Raw genomic sequence first — 24191 nt, 5'->3', positions numbered from 1 at the left:
CAGTCAATCTTCGATGAGAACTATGCCACGGTTTCTTTTTTCTTTATGTTTTTGAAGTAATTATCTTGTTGAATTATAAATATAAATTTGAATCTTGGGCGGGAAGATTGTGCTCATTACCTCTAGATTTTGTTGATTACCATTTATTATCGTTAACATCATCATTTGATTGTTAATATGACAATGATGAGCTAAGAGTTATGGCAATGCATGCATGAAAAGAATCCGTTGATTACGTAAAATAAAAGCCTGGTGTAATTTTTTTAAAAATGTATTTCACTCATTAGTCTCATCAAGTTTTTGTCTGTCCCACCTAAAATTACCCCTTGTGAGCCCATTTAACATGCTACTTAATATACTAATAACATTATATTTTTAAAATCAAAATCTAAGATTGGAGGATGTAATGCTCGATTAATCAAAATCACAATGAAGGGATAGGAATTCCTCCTTTTACCCATCTTACTAATCATAATGAAGCGTAAGCAATCAATCAAAGGTATCCCAATATAGGTTAGGGTGCGTCGGAATAGTTGATGATTGCTTAGTCTCATCCGAGAATCTATAAACCCATTTGTACTATTTTTTTTTTCAAGAAAGGGGTCGATTTAAGCTCATTCCCTTCCCCCAGATGGCTGTAGCTATGTACTATGAAAAGTGGCATAGTTATCTCAATTAACAGCTTTAGAAACATCATGATCATTGAGAAGTCTCATTCTCAAACCACACAACAATTCAGAAAGATTTTGGTATCAAAACATTATAAATCAAGATGGGTGATTCACCTGAAAAAGCTTCAGCCAATTCAAGAGGGCGATTCATCCTGCTGCTTTCGTTAAACCTTGTTAAATGCCATAATTTCTCATTGCTACTCTGGAACTGTCAAAACGTTGCAGGATGGTTTAACCAAAAAGAAAACTAGTTGAATTTATCTGCACTATATTGAAAAATGAATTAGCCATAAGAAATAGTGGTCATCACTATGTTTTAACTACGTCGCGATGTGTCAACATATACACGGCTCAAAATTGCCTACAAATATATCAGTATATAGTTTTCATACTGCACGTTTCCTCTTTGATCGCTTGCTTCTCTTCTGTCGATTATAGGTTGGGATGTCTTTGTCTGCACCTGACGCATATGCCTCTTCTAGACTGTCCTCACCCTGCTAAACATTTCCAATTAGTTTTTGATGAAAGCCTAATCAATCAGCATAAACATATATCATACCAGCCAGCCATCAGTTATCATATAAATTAATGATCAAGCCATACTACAAAGAAAGCAATGATCTTAATAGGATTATCATACCATGCACTAGAAAATTCATCATATCTGCAATTCAAACCATAAACCATGTATAAACGATGTATTTGACCTTTTAATTGCATAACTATTAATACTGCACCGTTGAATCAAACCGTACAATTTATAATCCAATACCAACACTTGAAGCAAATCGAGCTATGTATTATTGGCTGAGGAAGGATGACGTGAGAAGAAATTAATCGTGTTGGATTAGATTGAGAAACTTGACATTTAATATGTCATGGTTATGTTGATGTCCAGAGTCTGAATGAAATTTTATATTTTGAAGTACATTTAAAGATATAGGTGATTTTACTTAAATTATCTATAAATGGAGTTTAGAAAACTGTGCCTTAACCTATGGAATGTAATCCTCTCTAGGTGGAAACTGATGGCACGAATTAGAATTGACCAACATCGGGCGTTTTGGAAGCTCAAAGATTTGGATGCTTAAGCTCAACGGGATTTGGTAGTTGAGTCATCAGGTTTACCTCCGGGACGTAACCCTAATCAAGTGAAGCCACTGCTAGCTGATATTGTCCTCTTTGGGCTGGCCTCCCCTCAAAGTTTTTAAAACGTGTCTGTTAGAGAGAAGTTTACACACCCTTGTAAAAAAATGTTTTATTCCCCTCTCCAACCGACGTGGGATCTCACAATCCACCCCCCTTCAGGGCCCAGCGTTCTCGCTGACACTCGTTCCCCTCTCCAATCGATGTGGGATCTCACAATCCACCCCTTTCGAGGGCCAGCGTCCTCGCTGGCACTCGCTCCTCTCTCCAATCGATGTGGAATCTCACATTTTTCCCAGAAGAATTATGTTTGGATGGAATCTGTTTTATCTGCAAAACTCTTATTCTTTATCCTTTTTTCAAGTCCCGTGGATGGCTTCTAACATAAGAAAAAGACTAGCAAATTTCTATCGCCTCTAAGGGGAAGCCTTCTGGTCATTCCACTTAACTGCTGCACTTTTTCTCTTAGAAGCTTAGAATCCCAAGATCACCTCTTGCATTTCTCAAACACTCAATCCTTATGGTGGCACCTTTCGGACACCTTAAAACTTTAGTTGGTGTGCTCCTCTATCAAGGTTTGACCCTACTTCCACTCGGCCCCAGTATCAAGCAAAAAGGGAAGGTATTGTGCTTGCTATCAAGAGACCTTTGAGAAATTTGGATAGAAAAAACCAATGAAAATTTTCTTAACTTGTAAAAGAGTTGAAAAGAGTGGGAGCTGGCTCACTATAGGGCCTTTTTTGCTGTTTTCTTGACAAATTCCATTTTAGTTATGATTCTTTATGGATTAATACCCATTGGAATTTTTTTCAATGTGTTTTTAATGTAAGTCTCAACAGTTTCCTATAATATATATATACTCTCCCTTTAGAGGTATCAGTATAGCAAACAAAAGAGAGAGCTAAATGTTTAATCCCGCAGTAATGGTTGCAGTAAGTTTGTTTGGGATTTATACTTTCAAGTAAAAGAAAAAAACATTCAACATTGAGTATTACCTTCTCTGATGTCTCCTCATCATACCCATCCTCATTATCAGACTCAGAAGCCAAAGTCAGAATCTCTGCTGATCGAGCTGCCTTGCTTAACTTATTCTTCTTCTCGTCTTCCCTCAACTGCTTAAATCTGTTTTTCACTTTCTTTTGGTCATTAAAGGAAACATAAAGCCTGTCAATAAGCCTCTTCGGTATAAAAATTACCTGTCACCCGTTCTTTCTGATTCGGACGTTCGTTTGGCACGTCCTGCTGTTATGATTCCAGAAGCATCCTCATTTACAACAGGCTTTGCACCTCCTAATTTGCGCAACCATACTTGCTGAGCCGTGCTGAGAACATTGTTGGTGAACCTAACATATGACATGATTTATTAGCTAATGTCAACCAGTTTGTCTAAGAATAACATATGTAGCATGTCTAATTTAGGAAAACATAGGCACTTGTGATGTCTCAGCAAATGCACGTCAATAAGAGCACAACAGAGGAAGATGTACACTTGGAAAATTAGAACCATCACAAGAAACTAACCAGTAAATTGATAACCCTGATGGAACAGACAAGGAGAAGTAACCGATCATGAGGGGAAGAAACTTGAAAATAAGGAGTGTGTTCTTTTGTGTTGGATCATCAGTCTGAATAAAGCAAATCAAATTGAGAATGCTTAAAGAGGAAGTTGAATTGGTCGATTAAACAGCAGATAAAGTTGAGATATGTTTTCACCTGGGGAGGCTTCATGATTTCCATTGATACATACTGAGATACGACAAGGAGAACAGGTAATACAAGGTACGCTGCAGTGTCAGACCAGCCCAATGGTGGATGACCATCCTGCAAATAAATAAATACAAAACTCAGGCAGGATTTTCTTAATTGCTATTAGTATCATTTCGATTTTTATTTTTTGTTTGGAAGAAACCAAATTTTTGGCCAGACTGAAAGGCTTATGGCACAACTTTTTATTGTGAAAAAAATTGAATTTTATGTTGGAATTATTATCCTTTCCTCTCCTGTAAAGTTCAAGTAAATAAATAAGGGTCAAAGGTGAAGGACTGACTTTGTCTTAGTGCTTGCTCGTTACCGTATCCGTATCGAAGAGATGCAACAAAGTGTTCGGGCTACTATTATTCCGACGGTTAGACCTTTTTTTGATATAGTTTCTCTATTTCAAATTTTTGTGGTACGGAAACGAAAAGACTAGAAAGAATGGACAAGAGATGAAAATCGACTTCAGCCTCGAACCATTGACCCAATCCCTCTACTACCAACACTAACCTCATTGGGGGTGCAAGGGTACAGCCCACAGAATGATTTAGGGTTTTCTATTAAGCCAGTGGTACAATGCCCTTGACAAGTATAAACTACATATTCAAAATGTGGGCCTCACATATTGTCTATATTTGGCTCAATATAGTCTCAAGCCAACTCATGATAATTAGCTTAATATCATTGGTCGTTGACATCAACTAGATTTCCAATATGATGACAGTATGTCATAGAGAAAAAAGGACCCTATTCCTATCATCATGACACATTGTAGTAATATATTCATACATGCATACTGCTAAAGGTGAAATTGTATAAAACTTTCGAACTGCTTTAGAGAAAGAAGAATGAAGCAGAGAACTTTATTATTATTCTATATATGGAAGAGACCAACTTTATTGAACGAAAAGTATTTTTAAGAAGAGAAGAACTAAAAAACTTGTAATCAATGTGAAGAGGACGAAATCATTTTTAATGGAAAAACCAATCAAAATCAAAACAGTACTTACACGCCTATAAACAAAAGAACCAACCAAACGTCCTGAGAAAAAGATGTCCATAGAGATGCGTTTTATCTTGCTAAAGACCAACCTACCAAGAATCTCTCGACACTTTAAAATCTATTCTATTCCTCTCAAGCCAAATGCTTCATAAAACTACACAAACAAAGAACTTGCACCCCAAGAACTCTTTCTTCGTGCCAAAACAAAGAGAGAAACAAGACTTGATAATTAAACAACAATCTTTGTTATGAGCCAAATAGATGCCAAATGACTCCAAAGACAACTCTGAAATTGAAAGCGTAAACTAACATCTACAAAAAAAAAGCATGATCCAAATCTTTAAACGTACTCTTACAAAAAAATCTTTAACCTACACAAAAATTCTATACCCTCTACAACAGAAAGACCAATGAGTGCCTCAAAGGGAGGGGGCATACAGGACACGACAGATGGAAAAAAGACCAACAAGTCAATCCACGGAAAAATTGGTGTCCTAAACCAAATGTTCAGTCCTTGGACCAGCCCCCACAAACTGAGAGCTGCTTAGAAGGGTGAGACCTGTTAGATAACCCTACGCTACAAAAAAATCTGTTCCAAAGAGAAACATAATTCAGGCAACATAAGTCATAAAAATGTGGAATTCAGTTTACCACAAAAGGAAACAACCAAGAGATTCCCGCTCCACTTTGTCGAGCAGCAATAGTAGTTGGTCCACCAAGAGAAGGAATCCAAAAGAAACCTTCTGTGAATAATCCCTTCAAGAATTAGCCATATTAGAAATAACAAATTAGCTGTGTTTCAAGTGACCGAAATAATCATCAATAACCGTACAAAGCGAAGTTCAATTACCTCATTTGCCACATTCGAAAGGGCTTGATATAGTCCAATCCAGACTGGTATGGTGGCCAAAGTTGGGAAACAGCCTACAGAAACAGGATATTAATGAGGTCAAAGTATGCATAGATATCAAGAAAGATCATAACAATGAAAAAAAAAAAAAAACAGAGAAAAAAGAAAAAACAGACTCATGAGTACTTTGTACCTGCTAAAGGATTAACTCCAGCTTGTCTATAAAGCCGCGATGTCTCAAGTTGTATTCTTTCCTTAAGAATAGAGAAAATAATACGATAGAAGGAAGCAATTACTTTATAAGTGAAACAAGAGAGGAAAACCCTCAATCCAAGCTCAGAACTCAGAAGTTCGTTATAGCTTCCATAAAGAACAGAAATGCCTCACCTGATTGCCAGCGTATCTTTGTTGGATGGCTTTAATCTTTGGTTGAAGATTTTGCATAGCCAATGTTGACTCAACCTTAAATCACAAAAGCATTCATTACCCGTTATGAGAAATCTGTGCAAGTACATAAGGGATTCCCTTGTCAACTGTCATGGCATAACCGACTAACCTGTTGCTTGGTGAGAGGAAAAGTTGCAACCTTAACGATAATAGTAAGTAAAATAATTGCAAACCCATATGCATATGGCACATGCACAGCCGAAAGTCCATCCTTCAACACCTGACACAGTTTAATTTGACATAGTTTCATCGTCCAGACACAGAGCAACATCGAAAAATAGATAACCATTTTGGAAAAAGCCATAAAAAGGTAACAGCAGATTCATTGTTCCTCTATGCATATTGCTTGATATCATCCATACCCCAAGAAGCGCTCATATGAATTGAATTATCAATTCAACACTCAATACATACGAAATACATCTCAGATTTTCTTTTCCACAATAGAGTAATTAACAAGCGCTCATATGAAAGGAATTTATCAATAAAAACAAGGCGAGTTTTATTTATGCGTAAGCTTACTTTAAGAACGACTTCCATGGCATCGGAGATAAATCCAAACCATCCACCGTTCTTCTGCACCGCGGTATCAGCGGAAGTCGATGCGGCGCCACCAGAAACAGTCGAATCCACTGCAACCGCTGCATCAGCAAGTGTGTAGAGCAGGCCTTCGGTCCTGCTAACAATTGCGTCAAAATTGAAGGTGGAATCGAAGGTATGGATGGGGGGAAGTTCATGGAAGCTGAAATTGACTCTGGTGGCGACGTGTCTCCGGTGAGTAAGAGTGTGGAGACGGCCGTGGCGAGAGAGAGATGGAAGAGAAGAACCAACGAAGGGGGAAGATGAAATTAGGATTTTCGCCATGGAAGAGTCAGATTCAGCAAGGAATCTAGAGAGAAATTCAGCTTCGCATGAGAGAGAGAGAAGAAATGGTTGATGACGAAAGGGGCTGGCAGTCCAGTGGAGGAGGAGGAAGGTGCGGAAATCAAATCGAATTATCCACTTTGCTATCGGAATGGCGAAGAGGGAGTGCCACGCTGTCCTCTTCCACACGTGCGGAGAAAAAACTTTTCTAAAAAATATATATATTTTTTTTAATATTTAAATTACGTTATATTATAATAGAAAATGACTCTATTATATTAAACTTTTAATGAGATTAAAAAAAACTAAATCATAATAAAAATATAAAGAAATTATTATATTAGTTTTAAATAATTTGAAAAACTAATTACATCCATAAAAACCTATAGAACTAATTTCAATTAATCATAAAATAATTGTAATAATGCTTGCATTATTTTAAATACAATGAACTCATGCTTATCTTGATTTGTGCACGCAAGTGGGGCTATTTGTATGCATTTGAACATCGAAATTACGTACGTCGTGTAACAATTAACTAATAAACTCGCTAAATTATTAATCAAGTTTTTTTTTTATTTCATCTCCGGAACGTACCATACATGAATGAGTCAGTATGGTGCATGTTTTCATTTATTTTTATTTTAAAATTAAAGAAAATGTATATGGTAACTATGTTGGTAAATAAAATGGATATTCCTTGATTAACCTAAAAGAAATAACAAAAATTCAAGAGAAAAGAAAAAGAAAAAAAAGCTCTAAAATCAGAAAAAATTCAAATGATTAACCCCACAAATAAAAATCCTCCCTTTTTTCAAACACGTTTTTCTTACAGAAAAAATTCAAAGTAAGTTCGACAGCCGCCAGAAGACTCGTCGGCAGACATTCCAGAAGATGCCGACGCCGTCGCCGTTGCCGCCTCCGCGTGCGGCGGAGGCGGCGACGGCGACGGCGGCGGTCCAACTTGTAAATCTCCAGTTGGGTGCGTGGGAAAAAGAGAGAGAGTTTGGGTGGTGGGGTTGTCATTTTGACATGATTGGTACCCAAAGCCGCCATTATGTGATCTCCTCATCTTGGAATTGCTTTGTTGCTGTGGATAAACCCCGACGTTGTTCTGATGTACGTAGTATGGGCTGCAAACCACTGTTCATTAAAAAAAAAAAAAAAAAAAAAAAAAAAAAAAAAAAAAAAAAAAAANGAAGGAAGAAGCAACCATTTGGGGAAGGAAAATGGGGAGCAAAAGGTGGAAGAGGAAGAAAGTGATTGAAATAAGCCAAAGTAGCGGTATGGTCTTGCTTTTGCTTCTGTCTTTGTCTTGCTTTGTGATTTTGAAACCAATAGAACACATTTTTGCCTTCAATATGCCCATAACTCTTCAGCCGATTCGTAATCTGTTGTATTTGCTCAGCACTCGGCGTTCTCACGCCTTGTTCATACAAGTTCTCCAAAATGCTTATTTGCTCCTTCGTCGGATTCCACCGTGAGCTCACCGGAGTTCCGCCTATCTCCGCCGTGGCTTCCATGCTGCCTTATGATCTCAATTGTATTAGTGTTGAAGTTAGAAGAAAAATTGTGTGTAATAGTGGTGTAATTCTGCATGGGTTCTATATATATATATATATAGAAAAATAAAGGAAGGGTTTTTATTTTAATTTATTGGTTTTTGGTTTAATTGGCCTCTCATTCTGAATGCCCACACAAAAAAGTGAAAAGGGTTTAATTGTAAACCAATGGGGTGTGTAGGTAGAGGGTGATATGGACGAATGGGGAGAGATATAAGGACATGCGTATCGTTTTTGGCGCTCCAAATCTCTGAAAACATGGTGGGTAGAGGGAGGGACACCGTCTAGGGTTTAGAGTGAAAAGACGAAATTACCCTCGAATAGACAAAGCAATTGTAGGCCAATTTCTAATAACACTAAGAGATGTGTAGGAATTGTAAGATGAAAAGTTTAATGAGAAAAAAAAGAAAAAGAAAAGGGTTTTGTTGGAATGAATTAAGGGAAGAGAGAATTGATATAAAATCTGGGGAATGACAGAGGAAGGGAAAGGCCAAGTAGGTTACGCCATTGAAGAGAGAAGGGAAAGGGTTTTGAAGGATAGGGTGTTGGGGGTTGTAAGGTGTAGGTAAGGGCTAGGCTTTGGGAATTGAAGTGTTAAGGCAATAGAGAAGGATACACAGATTCCATGTTTATATATAATATTAGAAGAAGTTGAATGGTTATGTTTAGATTTATAGAGATTGATTGAGTTTTGTAAGAGTGATGTCAGTGTAATTTCAGTAACAAACTTATGAGTAATTGATTTTGAGTATTGCGATTAGTTGTGCTATTCAGGTGGCGTCGCCTCGTTAGACTAAAAACACCCACAGCCACACAGCCACAGCCACAGCCACAGCCACACAGCCACAGCCACAGCCACAGCCACCTGCTGCTCTATTTTCTGAGCCACTCTCCGCAGCACCGAATACGATGCAGATTGGTTCAACTTCCTTTCTACCTTCTCTCTTTCTTCTTCTGCATGCCATCCTTTCTCTCTCTCTCTCTCTTAACCTCTTCTATTTGGCCATACCCTCTCTCCCTCTTTCTCTCCTATTCTTGATACCATTATTTTTTAAGATCATGGACTCTAATTATTGAAAATTACTACTTCACTTGGGATATTAGTAACCCTTTTCAAAGCTTTACCTTTCAATCTTATTAATGGGCTCAATTCTAAACGTTATTGTTGGGTGAATACTATCCTCATCCGAATGAGGTATTTTGGAGGAACTAAAGTAAAATCACGAGAGCTTATACTTATAATGAACAATATCATACTATTGTGGAGAGTCGTGGTTTCTAACATGATATTAGAGTTATCCTTTTAACTTAGCTATATGTCAAACAAAGAAATTGTGAGCCTCAAATATGTAGTCAAAAGTGACTTAAATGTCAAACAAACATTGTATTTTGTTTGTGGGCTCTAGAGAAAGAGTCGATTCTTGATTAAGAAGAGGTTATTCGAGGGCTCCATCCATATGTCTTGAGGGAGATTCTGGGATGTAATTTGTTCGAAGGGACAATTGCCGAGGATTAATAGTGTCTCAATTTGAAAAAATCAAAATCAAAAGCAAAACAATGAGAGTTTATTCTCAAAGTAGACAATATCATACTATTATGGAGAGTCGTGATTTATAACCTAATAGATTTTTGTAAAAGCTATAAAATGCTATGGTTTGTCGAGGACAATGTTTAAAGTTATAACAAATCTTTGAATGGTTAAATTATGGACCAACTTTTTGGTGATTTTAAACGATATAGCTATGTTTCAATAGCATTGGACGATTGCTTTTGTTGTATCTTTTTAGCTTTTGTACGATGTTCTTAATAGTTCTAGTACTATTATTGTTCGTTAAATTAATGAAAGATGTTAAATAATTAATACTAGATCCATAAAATTATAGGATCAATCTTGATAGTTTAGTTTAGGGACCAAAAAACTATGTTATAGTGATCATATTTAAGGGCTAAACTGAACATTCTTCTTCATATTTCTTATTTTTTTAATTAAAAAAAACCATATTTTATGATTAAGACATTTTTATTTAAAGAGTTGATAAAGGCATTAGGCCTATATACATTAAAAAGGTTCGAAAACTTGGGGTGTCCCCCTAGTCTTCAAAGGGATCCATTCTTGTATATAATTCACAATGCCCACATAAAAAAAGTAGCCAAATGTTAATAAATATTATCAATTTCGATGGCTATAATGCATTTTCGTGCTACGAAAGGTGCTATATTTTAAAAGTTCAAACTCGTTAGAGTGAAGCAAGATCTAAACAGATATCTATGAGATACAATAAATTTCACGTTACTATCATCTTTCAGAAGAGTAATGGAGCATTTATGTAGTTTCTAGGTTAATTCTACAAGTGTTTCGTACTCAAAATTTGAGTCGGTGAGACACCATGGATCTCATTTCATACATTTCCTCATCCATGTTTATGACCATTTCATCATCTTTGAGAAGAGTAATCATGAATCTGAGTCGTTACAAGAAAGCACTTAGTCACCAAAAAAGTACAACCAAATTCGAATCGCATAATACGACTAGGATTATGAGTCGTTAGAACCAAGAACTTTACTTATTGCATCATCAACGTAACTGTTGCATTAAAAATCAATTCCATAAACGACATCTTCACTAGTTTTGTGAACCTTCAAAGTTTAGTTTTTGTGTTATTCCAGCTGATTGCTATAACTAAGGAATCAAGCAAGTACTACAAATGAACTTCCCAACTCTATATTTGTACTAACTTAATGGAAGGATTGCTAATTCTTACATCATGACACAACCTTTTATATATGCATCTTGGCATCAGATATGTCGTTTACTTATATGTACAAAATCCTATTTATTCTTCACTTGTATCCGAGGGAAAAAAGCAACCTGCAGACTTAATAATAAAACAATTATTGTTCATTTCGTAGGGTCTTGACATTCCACACAACAGCAGCAGGATAATGATTATACAATACTTATTCTAATTCAGTGAACAAGTTAATAGTGTGAAATTCAGACTTCGCAAACAATGATGGCGTATGTTTGAGCCTCAAACACGTTTGAGAAAAATATTTTAAAAAATGTGGCAAATAATCTGTAAGACTTGATAACGTGACGATGAAATTGAATTGGGGTTTGATATAATCTTTTACAATATTTATATCTTGGACCAATTAACAATTTACTCGCCTAATTAACATATGTTTTCACATGGCACATGTTAGATGCACTCATTTGATTTACATGTGATTCTATGTTCAATGGTAGTGGTAGTCTATGCTATTCTTTGAATTTTCACGAACATTGTTAGTCTTTGAATCTTTCCTCCTTTAAAAGATGTTGGAATTGAATAGGATATGACAATTGAAGGGGTTGGTCCTCTAACTCGAACTTAGATAAATTGGAGTTTCGCGATTTCTCTTCTTTTATTTACTATTTCTTGAACCTTCACGAGCATTACTATATTTTTTTTTTTTTTTTTTACCGNAATAGATCAGGTAAGCTCATTCAAAGTGAATTAAATATGGTGATTTGAACGGTTGACCTCCCACGATAGCCATCACCTTTTTGTTCATCCTCGATGTTAGTGTGCAAGTTTCATGGTAAAACATTCTTGACCTGTATAGATAATACCAACGGTTGACGATTCACCTAAACTTTTACTCCATTTCATCCAAATACAATTAGGAGAAAGTCGAATTGGGTTTCTCCCAGGGAATGCACGGTTCATTCAGCTTGAGCCGAGGCATGTTTTTTAGTCCCGACCCCAATAGACTCTGAAAGTTTACCCAAAGAACAATTGAATTGAGTTCTTATTAAACCTAGTTATTGAACAAAACACGTTATGCATTGATTACAACAGAGATTTAATAAGTAAAAGAAGTGGGAAACAATATAGCGTTTGCCGTTTTGCAAACTCCCATGTGAGCTGCCCTCCATGGCCAACCATGAGCGCCACAAAAGTCCCAATTACAACGCCTTAATCACGCTCACCCTAGCCCCCACGCCTGGCCCCCCACTAAACCCCAACCGAATAAAACCACTCAACTCAACATCACTTCTTCGGTTCTCTCGCTCACAATCAAACACTCAACCGCCCAACCCTCCCTTCATTTCAAATTGAATTATAATATTTTGTACTTAGTTTCATATTATTGTTTTTTTTTTATTATAATTTAGGGGTCTTTAATCCCCACCCAACTGCTTCGTTTTACACAATCGTCAGGTCGCTATTTCCCATTAATTTCAAAATTTTCAATCCTTTCTGGGTAGTTGGAGTCTTCCTTCTTCTTCTCCCCTGCGATCAAATCCCAGATTCCTTCTTCCACTCGAGGGGATGCCAAATTTCATCTCCCAATGGCTTCTTTCACTTGGTTGTATATCGGCTTAGGCTTGGCTCTGGGGTTCCTCTTTTTGGGCATAGTTGCAGAGCTTTACTATCTTCTATGGCGGAACAACAAGAGAATCAATACAACAGAGGTTCAACACGACGCCTACAACAAACCCCGCTCACTTCCTTTGATTCCTTCTGAAACTAACTCCACTCGTGAAATTACCAGAAACCCCCTTGAGAATCGCCATGGATTGGACCTTGAGTTCGGCAGCGGAGAGGATTTGTTGTTGAAGACCACGGCGGAAGACGATGAACACGATGAAGCAGAGGAAGAGGATGTTGAGCTGATGGCGATTTACAATCTCGCAGGGCAACCGAGATTTCTGTTCACAATCAAAGAGGAAACGAGGGAAGATTTGGAATCTGAGGACGCGAAATCGAGAGGCGATAGAAGTAGAAAAGGATCGAGAAATCGAAGCTTGAGCGACATAATTACCGCCATTGAAACTCCATTTTTCACTCCAATCGCTTCTCCTCCATTGAAAGCTTCTCCTCTCTGTTCTTTAGATTCATACAAACTCCATGAATTCAATCCGCTCTTCGAATCCTCAGCAGAATTGGAGCAGAATCTAAACAGGATGAGATCCTCGCCGCCTCCGAAGTTCAAATTTCTCCGAGATGCAGAGGAGAAACTGTACAGAAGATTAATGGAAGAAGCACAAAAAAGAGGCGAGATCCTAAACACCAAAAACGAACAGAGAAAGCCCTCAAGTTCTTCCCAGGTTCTTCCTCTGGTTTCTTCCCCTCCAGAATTCCGAACACTTCCCAACAACAAAATCACGCCCTTCTCTTAACTTGATTGATTCATAATCTGCTTGTTTGTCTGTAAATATATAGTTCCAAGTTTTTTTTAATTACGATCTTGTTCTTGTTTCTTGAAGCATTGCTACCATGATTCAAGTATGGTGGATTTTAATTACCTGGATTAAGCTTCTAGCATATAATTTTGATTATTCATGTCTAGGCTATTTCTTCTTTATTTTGCCTATATATTTTATAGAGTACGTGCAACTATTTAATTTCATTTATTTACTAACGTGTTAAATTTTTAATGGAATCATTTAAAAATTAAATTTATTGCAAGAGGAAATATAATATTACGTGAGAAAACAAAAATCTTACGTGCATTGCACCTATTAATAGATTAATATTAGTTGTTCTAAAAATTAAAATAAAAAGTGAAAAAGGGTTTTTCTTTTTAATTAAAAAAATGGAAATTAGTTGTGAAAGTTTCAATTCATTACTTACCCAAACAACAAGAAATGCCATTGTGATTATCACGCGATGCGGCCGCCGAAAGTTGGTTGCCCTCCACGCCATTATTTACCTTTTTCTTTCTTTTTCTTCTTGTATTTTTCTTTTCTATTTTGTTAACNTCACATGTCTACCAGTTTCTGCGTTGGTTTATCCACGAACCACATCTTACTGGGAGAGATACTACTGTTGGATGATGAAAGTCCCACCTCCGCTGATTTAGGGAATGATCATGAGTTTATAATCAAGAAATACTCTCTTCATTGGTTTGAGAGAAACTCAAAGCAATGAGCGCTTATGCTCAAAGTGGACAGTGGGCAATACCATACAATTGTGGAGAGTCGTGTAACAACTACTATTGTACCATGTAATAGCTCAAACACATTGCTGGTAGATATTGTCCGCCTTAGCCCGTTGCATATCACCATCAGCTTTATAATTTTAAAATGCGTCTGTTAGAGAGAGCCACACTCTTATAAGATCTCACATTCTATAATTGAGTCACCAAAAAGAAGATGCACGGTGTTGTAAGATCTCTCACACGATGTCGTGTCAGTTTATTGAGGTAACTTTTTTACTGGCTAGTACATAAAATTTTAATTTTATTGTTATAGATTTAATATTTTGATTAAAATTTTAGAAAAATTAATATGTATTTTTTGACCGATAAAAATAAATCTGCAGGTCATAGGCTGTTGTTACTGAAATATGGCGTATTTATTAATTAATTATATTTCAGGAAATAATAAATGAAGAAAGGGTCCCACTTTAACTTTATTTTCATTTATTTAAACCAACGATATGTCAAAATAAGTAGGTGGTCCTATTTATTGGCTAAGTGTTTTTTCTTTCTTTATATTTCAAGTAAATTTAAAGCTTCATAGAAATTAATTTCTCCAAATACCTTTCTACAAAAATAAATGTAAATAGAAGTGGAAATACTTTTAAGGTAAAAATAAAAAAAAAAATAAAAGAAGGAGAAGAAAATCTAGTTCCATAAATTTTATTAAATTCAAGTTTAATTTTTTTTTTAATGATGTTTTGTCTTCTTTCACATCTCATTTATAAGAAATCACCTCACGTACGATTGTTTCAAACATCAGAAATTATATAATTAAACTATTTCATAAGATAGTTTCAAACGTTGGAAATTGTATAATTAAACTATTAAAAAATAATGATACATTTTATTAGTATAAATAGTAATTATTGAAGAATAGTTCACTATTGTCCCGTTGAAAAAGAGGGTAGGATTAAAAAGAAAAAAAGAAAAATCTCACGGGCCTACAAAGATCAAATTTTGAATTCAAGGCACAAGTTTCCGTTTCCATTGTTTGAGTGAGTGGAATTTGAATTTAGGTAGATCAGCTACACATACCTTTTCAAATGAAACCTAGCCGCCTAGTATTAACATTTAAACTATTTTAATAATAGCACATAAATTCCATCTCAATACCCATTTTAATCCGGCGTATTCAGAATAGTTTAATGAATAAAATATCAATTATTATTTCTAAAGTTGATAATTTTATTTTTATCATAGAAGAAAAAAAAGTTAACACAATAAATTAATTTTTTATTGTTGCAATTTGAGATTGAAATAGGTAATTCTTTCATTGGATGACTTTAGGGGTAGGTTGGATGATTGATGATGTATGTTGTATGTAATTGTGATGTTAGTACGTGTATTGTTATGCACATAGAAAATTGGATATAATATGAATATGAATGACTTATATTATCATAATAAGTATGGTGACAATTTCTTATTTCATATTGTAAGACGCTATGGCAAGTGATGCTCGTTCTACTAACTGAATGCTAATTTCCATTAGTTGGGGTAAAGTCTCTCAAGACCCGTGATAAAAAAAATTAAGATAAAGACCATAATATACAAAATGAGTGACTAAGTTGTTTGCTGAATCTGTCCTAAGGTCAATGCCTATAATGACTCCGACTTTCCTTTTCATCCCTTTTGACGTGGTCATGTTACTTACAGTTAGCTTCTAAGAGTGAAAACAATCTCTACTGACCAATGCGAGTTCTTCTAATATGTTTTGTCTTCACGCATATGCATCACAGGAAAATCCATAGGAACGTCACCTAATGTAGAATTGTTTCAAGTAAAACACGCTAATTTTGAAGTTCCTATGATTCAGCAGCTAAAAACGAAGGCAAGAAGGCTCATCTTGTTGGTATAGATAGTAAATTTCAATTCTTTTAAGCTTTTATTAGCTATTCTATCCGAGGATCTCTCTCATTCAAATCTGGTATTGGTTCATTTGTCTACCCTCTTTTACTTACAGCGTCACATATTACCTAAGTTAGGTAACGGGTGATTTCAATTTTTCTTTATATATATATATATATATTTTGTTGGAATCTTAAATAAAAGATTTTGATTCTTTTTGAAAAAAAAAAATTATAATTCCAACAAGTCGAGTAAAAATTAAAATATTGCGACAAAAACTTAATATCTTATTTTATTAAATCAGCATTAAGTTATTATTATTTATTTCTTTATTAAAAAACAAAAAATATAAAAAGACAAAACATTACATATGGAGGTTTTTTGTTCTTTTTAAGCAAACAGAAAATTCTCTCACCAAATTTTGATTTAAAAAAAAAACAATTTGTCAAATAATTTATTGACAAATTGATGGATTAATTATGGGCCTTTTACTGAATTCTGATATATAAAAAGAAAATGTTTATTTAATAATATTATATAAATGTTTTATTTTTATTTTCTTTGGTTTTGAAAGGGATGGAAGACGTTGATTTATGTGGTGGTGGTTGAATAAGTTGTTTTCCCACAAGCTATATTCATTGTAGATTTGAAACATAAGGCTTAGAAATTTTTATATATATTTATTTATTTATCTTTTTTCTTTCCTCCATAAATGCTTTTTCAAATTTAAATTACTCTCAAAACACGTAAAAGGTCTAGCTCAACCCTAATACATACGTATGCAAACACTCTTTGGCCTCTTTTCGAAGTTAGACCATGTTGTTGGATATGTCTCTATCCACGCTAACACATTTACTCGATCCAAGATCGTTCTCCAACCATTATTTAATATCATAAAGATATATGTGTAGGCAACAGTTTAGGAGGTTCCAAAATCGTTCATGTCATTTCTTTTCTTGAGTTTGACTTAGATGGAGGTCGAAGAATGACTCGTAGATAGATACAAAGTATGTTTTCGTTTTGTCCGCTAAGACATATATTGAAAGAACAAAAACTCAGGTCCGATACTACGTGGTGGACGTTTTGATGGGGTGTGGTGGCACATATGAATGCCTAGACACCCCACGAGTTAGTATAGTTTCTTGGTAACTTCAATTGTCCAAATCAGCCCAAATGAGAAGTTTTAAAAGTTGTAGGCCGTCCCATATGTTCTTCAAGCATCTTCAAGCATCAAGATTTATGATATTTATGTGTTTGCATGACCCACACTACTGTCGGCCCCAATTAATTTCTCATTCGCTCAACAAGAATCACTCGATTTTGGGCTTTTGAATCACTCGATTCCATCCTGAAGGGAAGAAACGAAAGGTACAAATTGTGAAATTCTTAATTTTTTGGTTTTATATTAGATACGAGAGTTTTACTTAAATTTAGATTCTAAGTTTTTAGTACGAGGTGTTTCTCACAAGTTTTATGAAGAAATCTTGAGTTGAATCAGATCTAGAAAAACATTTACAAAATTTATAGACGGATTTTGAACATTTCTTTGCCATATTTGATTATAAATTATGAAAAAAAAAAAACGATTAAAACTCTAAAACTTTTAAACGAAGGAATCAAATTGATTTAAGTTTTAGATAAGAAATTATAAAAATCAAAAGAAATTAGAAAGAGTCCATGAGTTCTAGGTTTTCGATTATGCTGGCAAAATTGACTGAACAGAGATGGAACACGTGTTAGACAGCGAAAGGTAGAGTGTCAGGATGTAAAATTTAAACTTTTCTGAAAACAACACACATTAAATTTTCAAAATAAAGAACGAGCCAAAGAATATAATTCTCATTCTATCTTCATCTCAATTTCGCCAACCAATAGAAAATTTTCTCGACACACTCTCATTCTCGGTGTAAAGATGAATTATCTTATTTTATTTAGAGCGGGTAGACATGTTTAAAAAAAATGAGATAAAAAGATAATTTGGTTAGTGAGGTTGTTAAAGTAGAATGAATCTGAGTCGGTGCGTTTACAGTTTCCATAATACAAAGCTGACAAAGATAACGAGGAATATCACAAAAAAGACACACCCAGCTGCCTGCCAAAACAAGGTCGGTTACTATAATCAACGCCTATTTATAGGATAAACAAAAAGCATTCAAATTCCTTTTTTTTTTTAAATATTAAATTACAAGAATCTCCTAAAACATCCAACATCTTACCTTAAAATTTAAATACTGTTTTTTTTTTTTAATAATTACCAAAAAAAAAAAAAAAAAAACAAAAAAAAAAAANACCCTAACTCTATTTGTATGAGACCATTTTGGAGGTCTCTTCTTCCTCGATGACTCTTGAAGAAACTACGAAAAACTCTCCCTTTATATTTATTCTTCTACACACTTAGCTTCAAACATAATAAAGGCAGCATTTTTAACTTTTTAAGTATTTTTTTTTTTTTCTCACAAACTTCTTAAGAATAAGATGAACAATAAAGTAAAAAAGTAGCAGAAATTTGGGTAAAAAGGGGAAAAAAAAAAAAAAAAACTTGTTCCTTTTGTCAGTTGTTTTGAATTGGAAATAAAGCTGAATGTGTGTTGGAATTTGAATGAATATGTTTGAATTGAATATATGTTTATATATTGTAAAAGGGAAGAAGGGCAAAGTGATTTTCCAAATATTCTGCAAGCTCTCCTCTCCCTTACCAGATTCCTTTTTATCTTTCAGCACCTCATAATTCATACCCACTTAGATGTGAAATGTTACTGTGAAAAGTGGGTCTTCAGAGATTTAACAGTGTCTGTCGGGTCACAACTGGAGCTTACTGCATTTAGAGAGAGATGATTAGCTCGTTGGTTTATTCAAAGCCGAACATTAAACATCATGTTAGAAGCATAGATGTAGTAATCATCTTCAATTAGTTGTTTCGGTGTATTACAAAGGGTTGAAACCAATGTTAGCGTTTCAAATAAATCAGTAAAAACTACAAAGAAATAAGCTTTGAATGTGTGAGATTTAAGGTTGGTTAGAGAGGGTAACAAAACATTTCTTATAACAATATGGAAATCTCTCCCGAGTAGTCGCGTTTTAAAATTTTGAGGCTGACGATGATAAGTAACCGGCTAAAACGGACAATATCTACTAGTGGTGGACTTGAGCTGTTACAAATGGTATCAGAGGCGATACCGAGCAGTGTGCTAGTGAGGATGCTGAGCCCCCAAGTGGATGGATTGTGAGATCCCACATTGGTTGAGAGGGGAACAAAGCATTCCTTATAAGAGTGTGGAAACCTCTCCCTAGTAGACGTGTTTTAAAACTATGAGGCTGACGATGATACATAACGGGCCAAAGCGGACAATTTTTGCTAATGGTGAGTTTGAGCTGTTACAAATGGTATTAGAGCCAAACACCAAGCGGTGTGCCAGCACAGATGCTGGTCCCCAAGAGGGTTGGAGAGGGGAACAAGGGATTCCTACAAGAAACGAAGCATTACTTACAAGGGTGTGGAAACATCTCCCTAATAGATGCGTTTTAAAGCTGCGAGACTGACGGCAATACGTAATGAGCCAAAGTGGATAATATCAACTAGCGGTAGGCTTAAGCTATTACAAATGGTATCAGAGCCAGACACTAAGTGGTGTGCTAGAGAGGACGCTAGCCCCCCAAGAAGGGTAGATTGTAGAGATCTCACATCGATTGGAGAAGGGAACGAAACATTTCTTATAAGGGCGTGAAAACTTCTCCCTAATAGACACGTTTTAAAATCGTGAGATTGACGACAATACGTAGCTGCCCAAAACAAACAATATCTACTAGTAATAGAGTTAGATTGTTAGAAATGTCGAGAAAACGAGGGACGTAAGTAAATGTAAATGAAAATGAAAGTAAGTTAAAAAGGTAGAAGAGATATTATGAAGGAAAAAAAAAGAGAAAGAAGGCATGTGGAGGGGTGTTGGAATTCTGCGCCCACCTTTGGTTGCTGGTCTTAGTACGTACCCACAACAGCAACCACTCCTCTTTTATGTCAATCTCTCGTCCCTCTTTCTTTTGTGTTTGATACCCATTTCCAGAGACACCCTTTTTCTTTTCTATTGGTTTTTGTGAAAGCTACATGGATTATTATTATTATTATTATTATTATTTTCAAAAGCTTCCCCCATCCCTATACCTTTCTATTCTCTATTCATTCCATTATTTGAAGCAAAAACACCTTCTCTTCGTATCTATTATGCATATTATACGCTTTGTATTGAAACAACCGCCCTCTCTCACTCCACCAAGTAAGTTGGTAAAGGAAAAATTGGAAATTTCTCTTCCACTCCAACTAATTTGGATGTCTACACAACATTCAACCAAAAAAACAAGAACCAAAAGTTGTAGAGCAAATCTTGTGCTTGGATTTTTAGAATGCCTCTCACCGTTTTTCTCTACATTATTATTATTGTTGTTGTTGTCTTCAAGACATCCGTACCTGTACCTAAATATTCTCACATTCATCATTTTTATTATGACAATATCATTGTAATTTTGTCCTCTCTCTCTCTCTTTCATTCATTTACACATGCACACACAGATGTCTTGAAGTGAAAGAAAATGAAGCATGTGGGTAGCAACGCCATGGCCTGTTAAAGCTTCATCACTTATCCTACTTTTTTTTATTTTTTTATTTTTTTATTATTTTATTATTTTTGGGTAGTCCAGTCCACATGCACAANAGACAGAGATGTTGAAAGAAAGGAATTGAAGTGTAGGCATCAAATGAGGTCAACAGTTTTCTCTTCAAAATCAGAGCTTCCTTAAAAGCTGTGCTCACAATATAATCTTACTCAAAATTATTTACGTGTCTTTTCTCGACATCGATACTTACCACATCTTCGTTTAGTTCTACTAAACATTTTGTTAGTGTATATAATAATTATGGTTCAATCCGTCCAAATTCAAGACAAAAATGAAGGGTAATTTTCTATTTTGATAATTCTCCTAGGAGAAAAACGAAATACCCATTATAAGAGTGTGGAAATATTTCCGTAACAGATGATAATATCGGCTAGATGTGGATCTGGGTCATTACAAATTTGAATATAATTGAAAATGAAACTCAATTCTAACTCCTAATCATATCACATTCTATTAAGAAGTTTATGCAAAAAAAAATAAAGTAGACATACATACATAGTATGATTCAATACAAACAAAAAAACATTCTTCGATTTCGATCCAACTCGATCGATTTCAGTACCTTAACAAAAACATACCCAGATCATAATCACACAGATTCTCAAGAGAAATTGAAGCGAAATTTAAACAAATATTTCTACAAAGCACAATCTTTTTGTATAAAATAAAGAGAGAGAGAGAGAGAGAGAGAGAAGCAAACTGCCACATTTTTCCTCAGTTCTTCAACTATATCATGCACGATCATTGAGAGGCTGAAGAGAGGTAGACGAGTGCCTGGATATTTTTGTTATGAGTAATTTCTATAAACCCTAAGTACCTTAATAAAAGATTTAACTCATCAAGTGATGTTCTTACTTGTTTTTTTTACTTCAAATCACTTGACAACTTAAATCTTAATAAGTTGATAGAAATGAAACTTACAACAAAGCTGTGGAAGACACGATTTTGAAGATCATCAATTGGGGGTTTCAATGATTGAAGTCACAAGAAATATGGCCACTTGACGAAGAACTGATAGCCGAAAGATCTGTCCACCCATTTCCGCCGTTCCAAAATTGATTATTATTGTCCGAATTGTTGACACCCAAATTTGATGATTTCAACAAATTCAGCACTTGGGTTTCTTCAATCTTCACTGGAGGCAAATGGGTTGCTCTTGAATTTGGATTTAGAATTGAATTTGTTGCGTTGTTGCCGCCTTCACTAATTTGAAATGGGTACAACGCTGTCGGCGTTTCTAGGTCAGCTGAAAGAGGAAAGCTTTGGGAATTGCGCCAGTGATGATTTAGAAGGGCGCTGTTACCGATGTCTCCAGCTTGAGTTTGGATCTCATTGAAACTCAACCCTAAATTGGCTGTCCCATAACGAGAGAAATTGTTCAACGTAGCCATGAATGAAAGATGAGGATTCTGAGGCTGCAACTGACCAATAATATTCTCAGCGTTGCTACTATGCAAGGGAATTGTATTGGTGGGTGAGTTCGAATTGTTATTGTTATTGTTACTCGTTTCGTTCCCGGTGGCCGGAGATTTCGAGCGTCTACTTTTATTCTTTTTATTCCGACGACAACCGCCTCCAACCGGAACGTTTCGAAGAGCGCCACCACGAGTCCAGTATCGACGACAGGTCTTGCAAAAGTGGCGAGGCTGAGAGAGGCTATAGTTATTGAAGTAACAGAACTTGGTGTTGGAGGAATCACATCGAGGACATTTGAGGGCAGTCTCGGGTAGTGGTATGTTAGCTAGGCGAGCTCGGTCGACCATCGAACCACGGCGGATCGAGGCAACCCCGGTGGCACCGACATGAGAGGGCAGCGCAGTGGATGAGGGTTGCAGATGGTGAGGAGATCCATTATTGGGTATCTGAAGATGATGATGATGATGATGATTTGATTGCTGCAAAACCCACAACAAAAAAAGAAGAAGAAAAAAACTTGAGATATATATGGGATATTCAATAGAAAAGAGGGAATAGGGAATAATTCTTTTGCATAGGTGAAGAAGAAAACCATTACCTGATGCCAATTGGGAGGAGGATCTAAATAGAGTGGAACAGAAGAGAAATCCATGGAGGGATTGGTCTTTTAGCTTTTGATAAAGTAAAATTTGAAGGTGGAGAATCGCATGCAGTTGGGGGATACCAGAGGCAAACACAAAAGAAGAGAAAAGAAGAGAAAAGAAAAGAAAAGAAAAGAAAGGAAAAGGGAAAGAAAGACGATGAAGGGGAAGAGGAGAAGATGAGAGAATTAAAGGTAATGGCTGTGGAACCTTTTCTTTAACTTTCCTCTCTTATTCCCTTCATTCTCTTCCTTATCTTTTTGTTTTATTATATTTTTAGGGTTTTAGTGGAGCGACCTTCCTTCCTTCGCTTATAAGCTTCCTCCTCATCCTCTTCTTTTGAGGTGCGTACCAAGATGGAATGTTAGAGTCAGACACTGGATGATGTGCTTTTGAGCTGTGTACTGTGTGGCTAACACCCTCAAAAGGGAAGAGAAAAAGATGGAATATTAGAGTCATGCACTGAACGGTGTGCTAGAGAGGACGCTGGACTCTTAAAGAGAGGGAGTAGTGGTTTGTATGAGTAATGAGTTGGCATTATTGAGACAATGTTTAGGTATTAGGGCTTTGGTTTTTGGTGGTGGGGTTGAGAAATAGGTAATAAAAGACACATAATTGAGGGGGGTTTGCCAATGACATATGCCTGAAAACCCTTTACCTTTTACGACCACATTAGTTTCACAGAGCTTTTGTGTGGGACTCACATGGAAGCCATTCAATTCCACAAAACTATAACCATTTCCATTCTTATTATTGACCTCAAATCATAAACAATTCCATTCCACATGACCTTCTTTCTTTCTTTAATTTACCTTGCTAGGTTTTCTTTTTGGGATGTTGTGGTTTTGTGCGTACGTCAAAGTGCTCTAACACTTCACTCCAAACCTATCGCTAGTAGATATTGTTCATTTTGACTTCTTATGTAACGTCATCAGCTTCACTGTTTTAAAGTGTGTCTTCTAGAGAGAGAATTACAATACTAAATAATGAATTGTTTGTTCAAAATTCAGATGAGGATTTAAAATCTCAACTCGACATTCTTCTATGTATCTTGGATTGCTTCTATAAGTGAAAATTATCCCTCCCGACGAGCATTACCCAACATATTGAGTTATTAAAAAAAAAACGCATCATAATGACTCTCATTCATATGTGTTTTTGGTTCATTTATGTACCATTTCTTTACTCATACATCACAATAATAAACTATAACTTCATGATTGGAGTAAAAAATTATATATTCAAACCTTTACCATTTTATTACTTTATTTTTGCTCACGACATGTTTCCAAATCATCGTAAAAAGGCGAATTTATGTTTCACATTGTATGATTTGAATTATTTACT

The 24191-nt window shown here is 35.6% G+C and overlaps 3 protein-coding genes across 5 annotated transcripts; 1 reads left to right on the top strand and 2 right to left on the bottom strand.

The window, feature by feature from the left end:
* Positions 1–919: 919 nt before the first annotated feature.
* Positions 920–6861, bottom strand: LOC111787137 (inner membrane protein PPF-1, chloroplastic). 2 transcript variants are annotated; one of them, XM_023667262.1, is made up of 11 exons: positions 6395–6861; positions 5982–6092; positions 5813–5887; positions 5619–5679; positions 5426–5499; positions 5227–5331; positions 3531–3638; positions 3339–3442; positions 3014–3160; positions 2813–2939; positions 920–1168 (listed from the first exon to the last, which is right to left on the bottom strand). In XM_023667262.1, the coding sequence occupies exons 1-11, from the start codon at positions 6734–6736 to the stop codon at positions 1058–1060; spliced, it is 1365 nt and encodes a 454-aa protein (XP_023523030.1). In that variant the 5' UTR covers positions 6737–6861; the 3' UTR covers positions 920–1057. The 2 variants fall into 2 exon arrangements, with proteins under 2 accessions (XP_023523030.1, XP_023523035.1); XM_023667267.1 differs by having other exon boundaries at positions 920–1165; positions 6395–6860.
* A 5596-nt stretch (positions 6862–12457) lies between these two features.
* On the top strand, positions 12458–13613 carry LOC111787432. Its single transcript, XM_023667391.1, has one exon. It carries the CDS (start codon positions 12638–12640, stop codon positions 13466–13468), a length of 831 nt encoding a protein of 276 aa, XP_023523159.1. The 5' UTR covers positions 12458–12637; the 3' UTR covers positions 13469–13613.
* Positions 13614–21195: 7582 nt separating this feature from the next.
* LOC111787422 (dof zinc finger protein DOF3.6-like) lies at positions 21196–23022 on the bottom strand. Of its 2 annotated transcripts, XM_023667378.1 has the most exons (3): positions 22802–23021; positions 21709–22682; positions 21209–21561 (listed from the first exon to the last, which is right to left on the bottom strand). In XM_023667378.1, the coding sequence occupies exons 1-2, from the start codon at positions 22853–22855 to the stop codon at positions 21756–21758; spliced, it is 981 nt and encodes a 326-aa protein (XP_023523146.1). In that variant the 5' UTR covers positions 22856–23021; the 3' UTR covers positions 21209–21561; positions 21709–21755. The 2 variants fall into 2 exon arrangements, with proteins under 2 accessions (XP_023523145.1, XP_023523146.1); XM_023667377.1 differs by having other exon boundaries at positions 21196–22682; positions 22802–23022.
* Between the last annotated feature and the right edge of the window lie 1169 nt (positions 23023–24191).

The sequence above is a fragment of the Cucurbita pepo genome, chromosome LG02, assembly GCF_002806865.2.
Source record: "Cucurbita pepo subsp. pepo cultivar mu-cu-16 chromosome LG02, ASM280686v2, whole genome shotgun sequence".
Classification (NCBI taxonomy): domain Eukaryota; kingdom Viridiplantae; phylum Streptophyta; class Magnoliopsida; order Cucurbitales; family Cucurbitaceae; genus Cucurbita; species Cucurbita pepo.
Note: the sequence above shows the minus strand (reverse complement) of the source record. Positions and strands in the feature narration are given on the sequence as shown.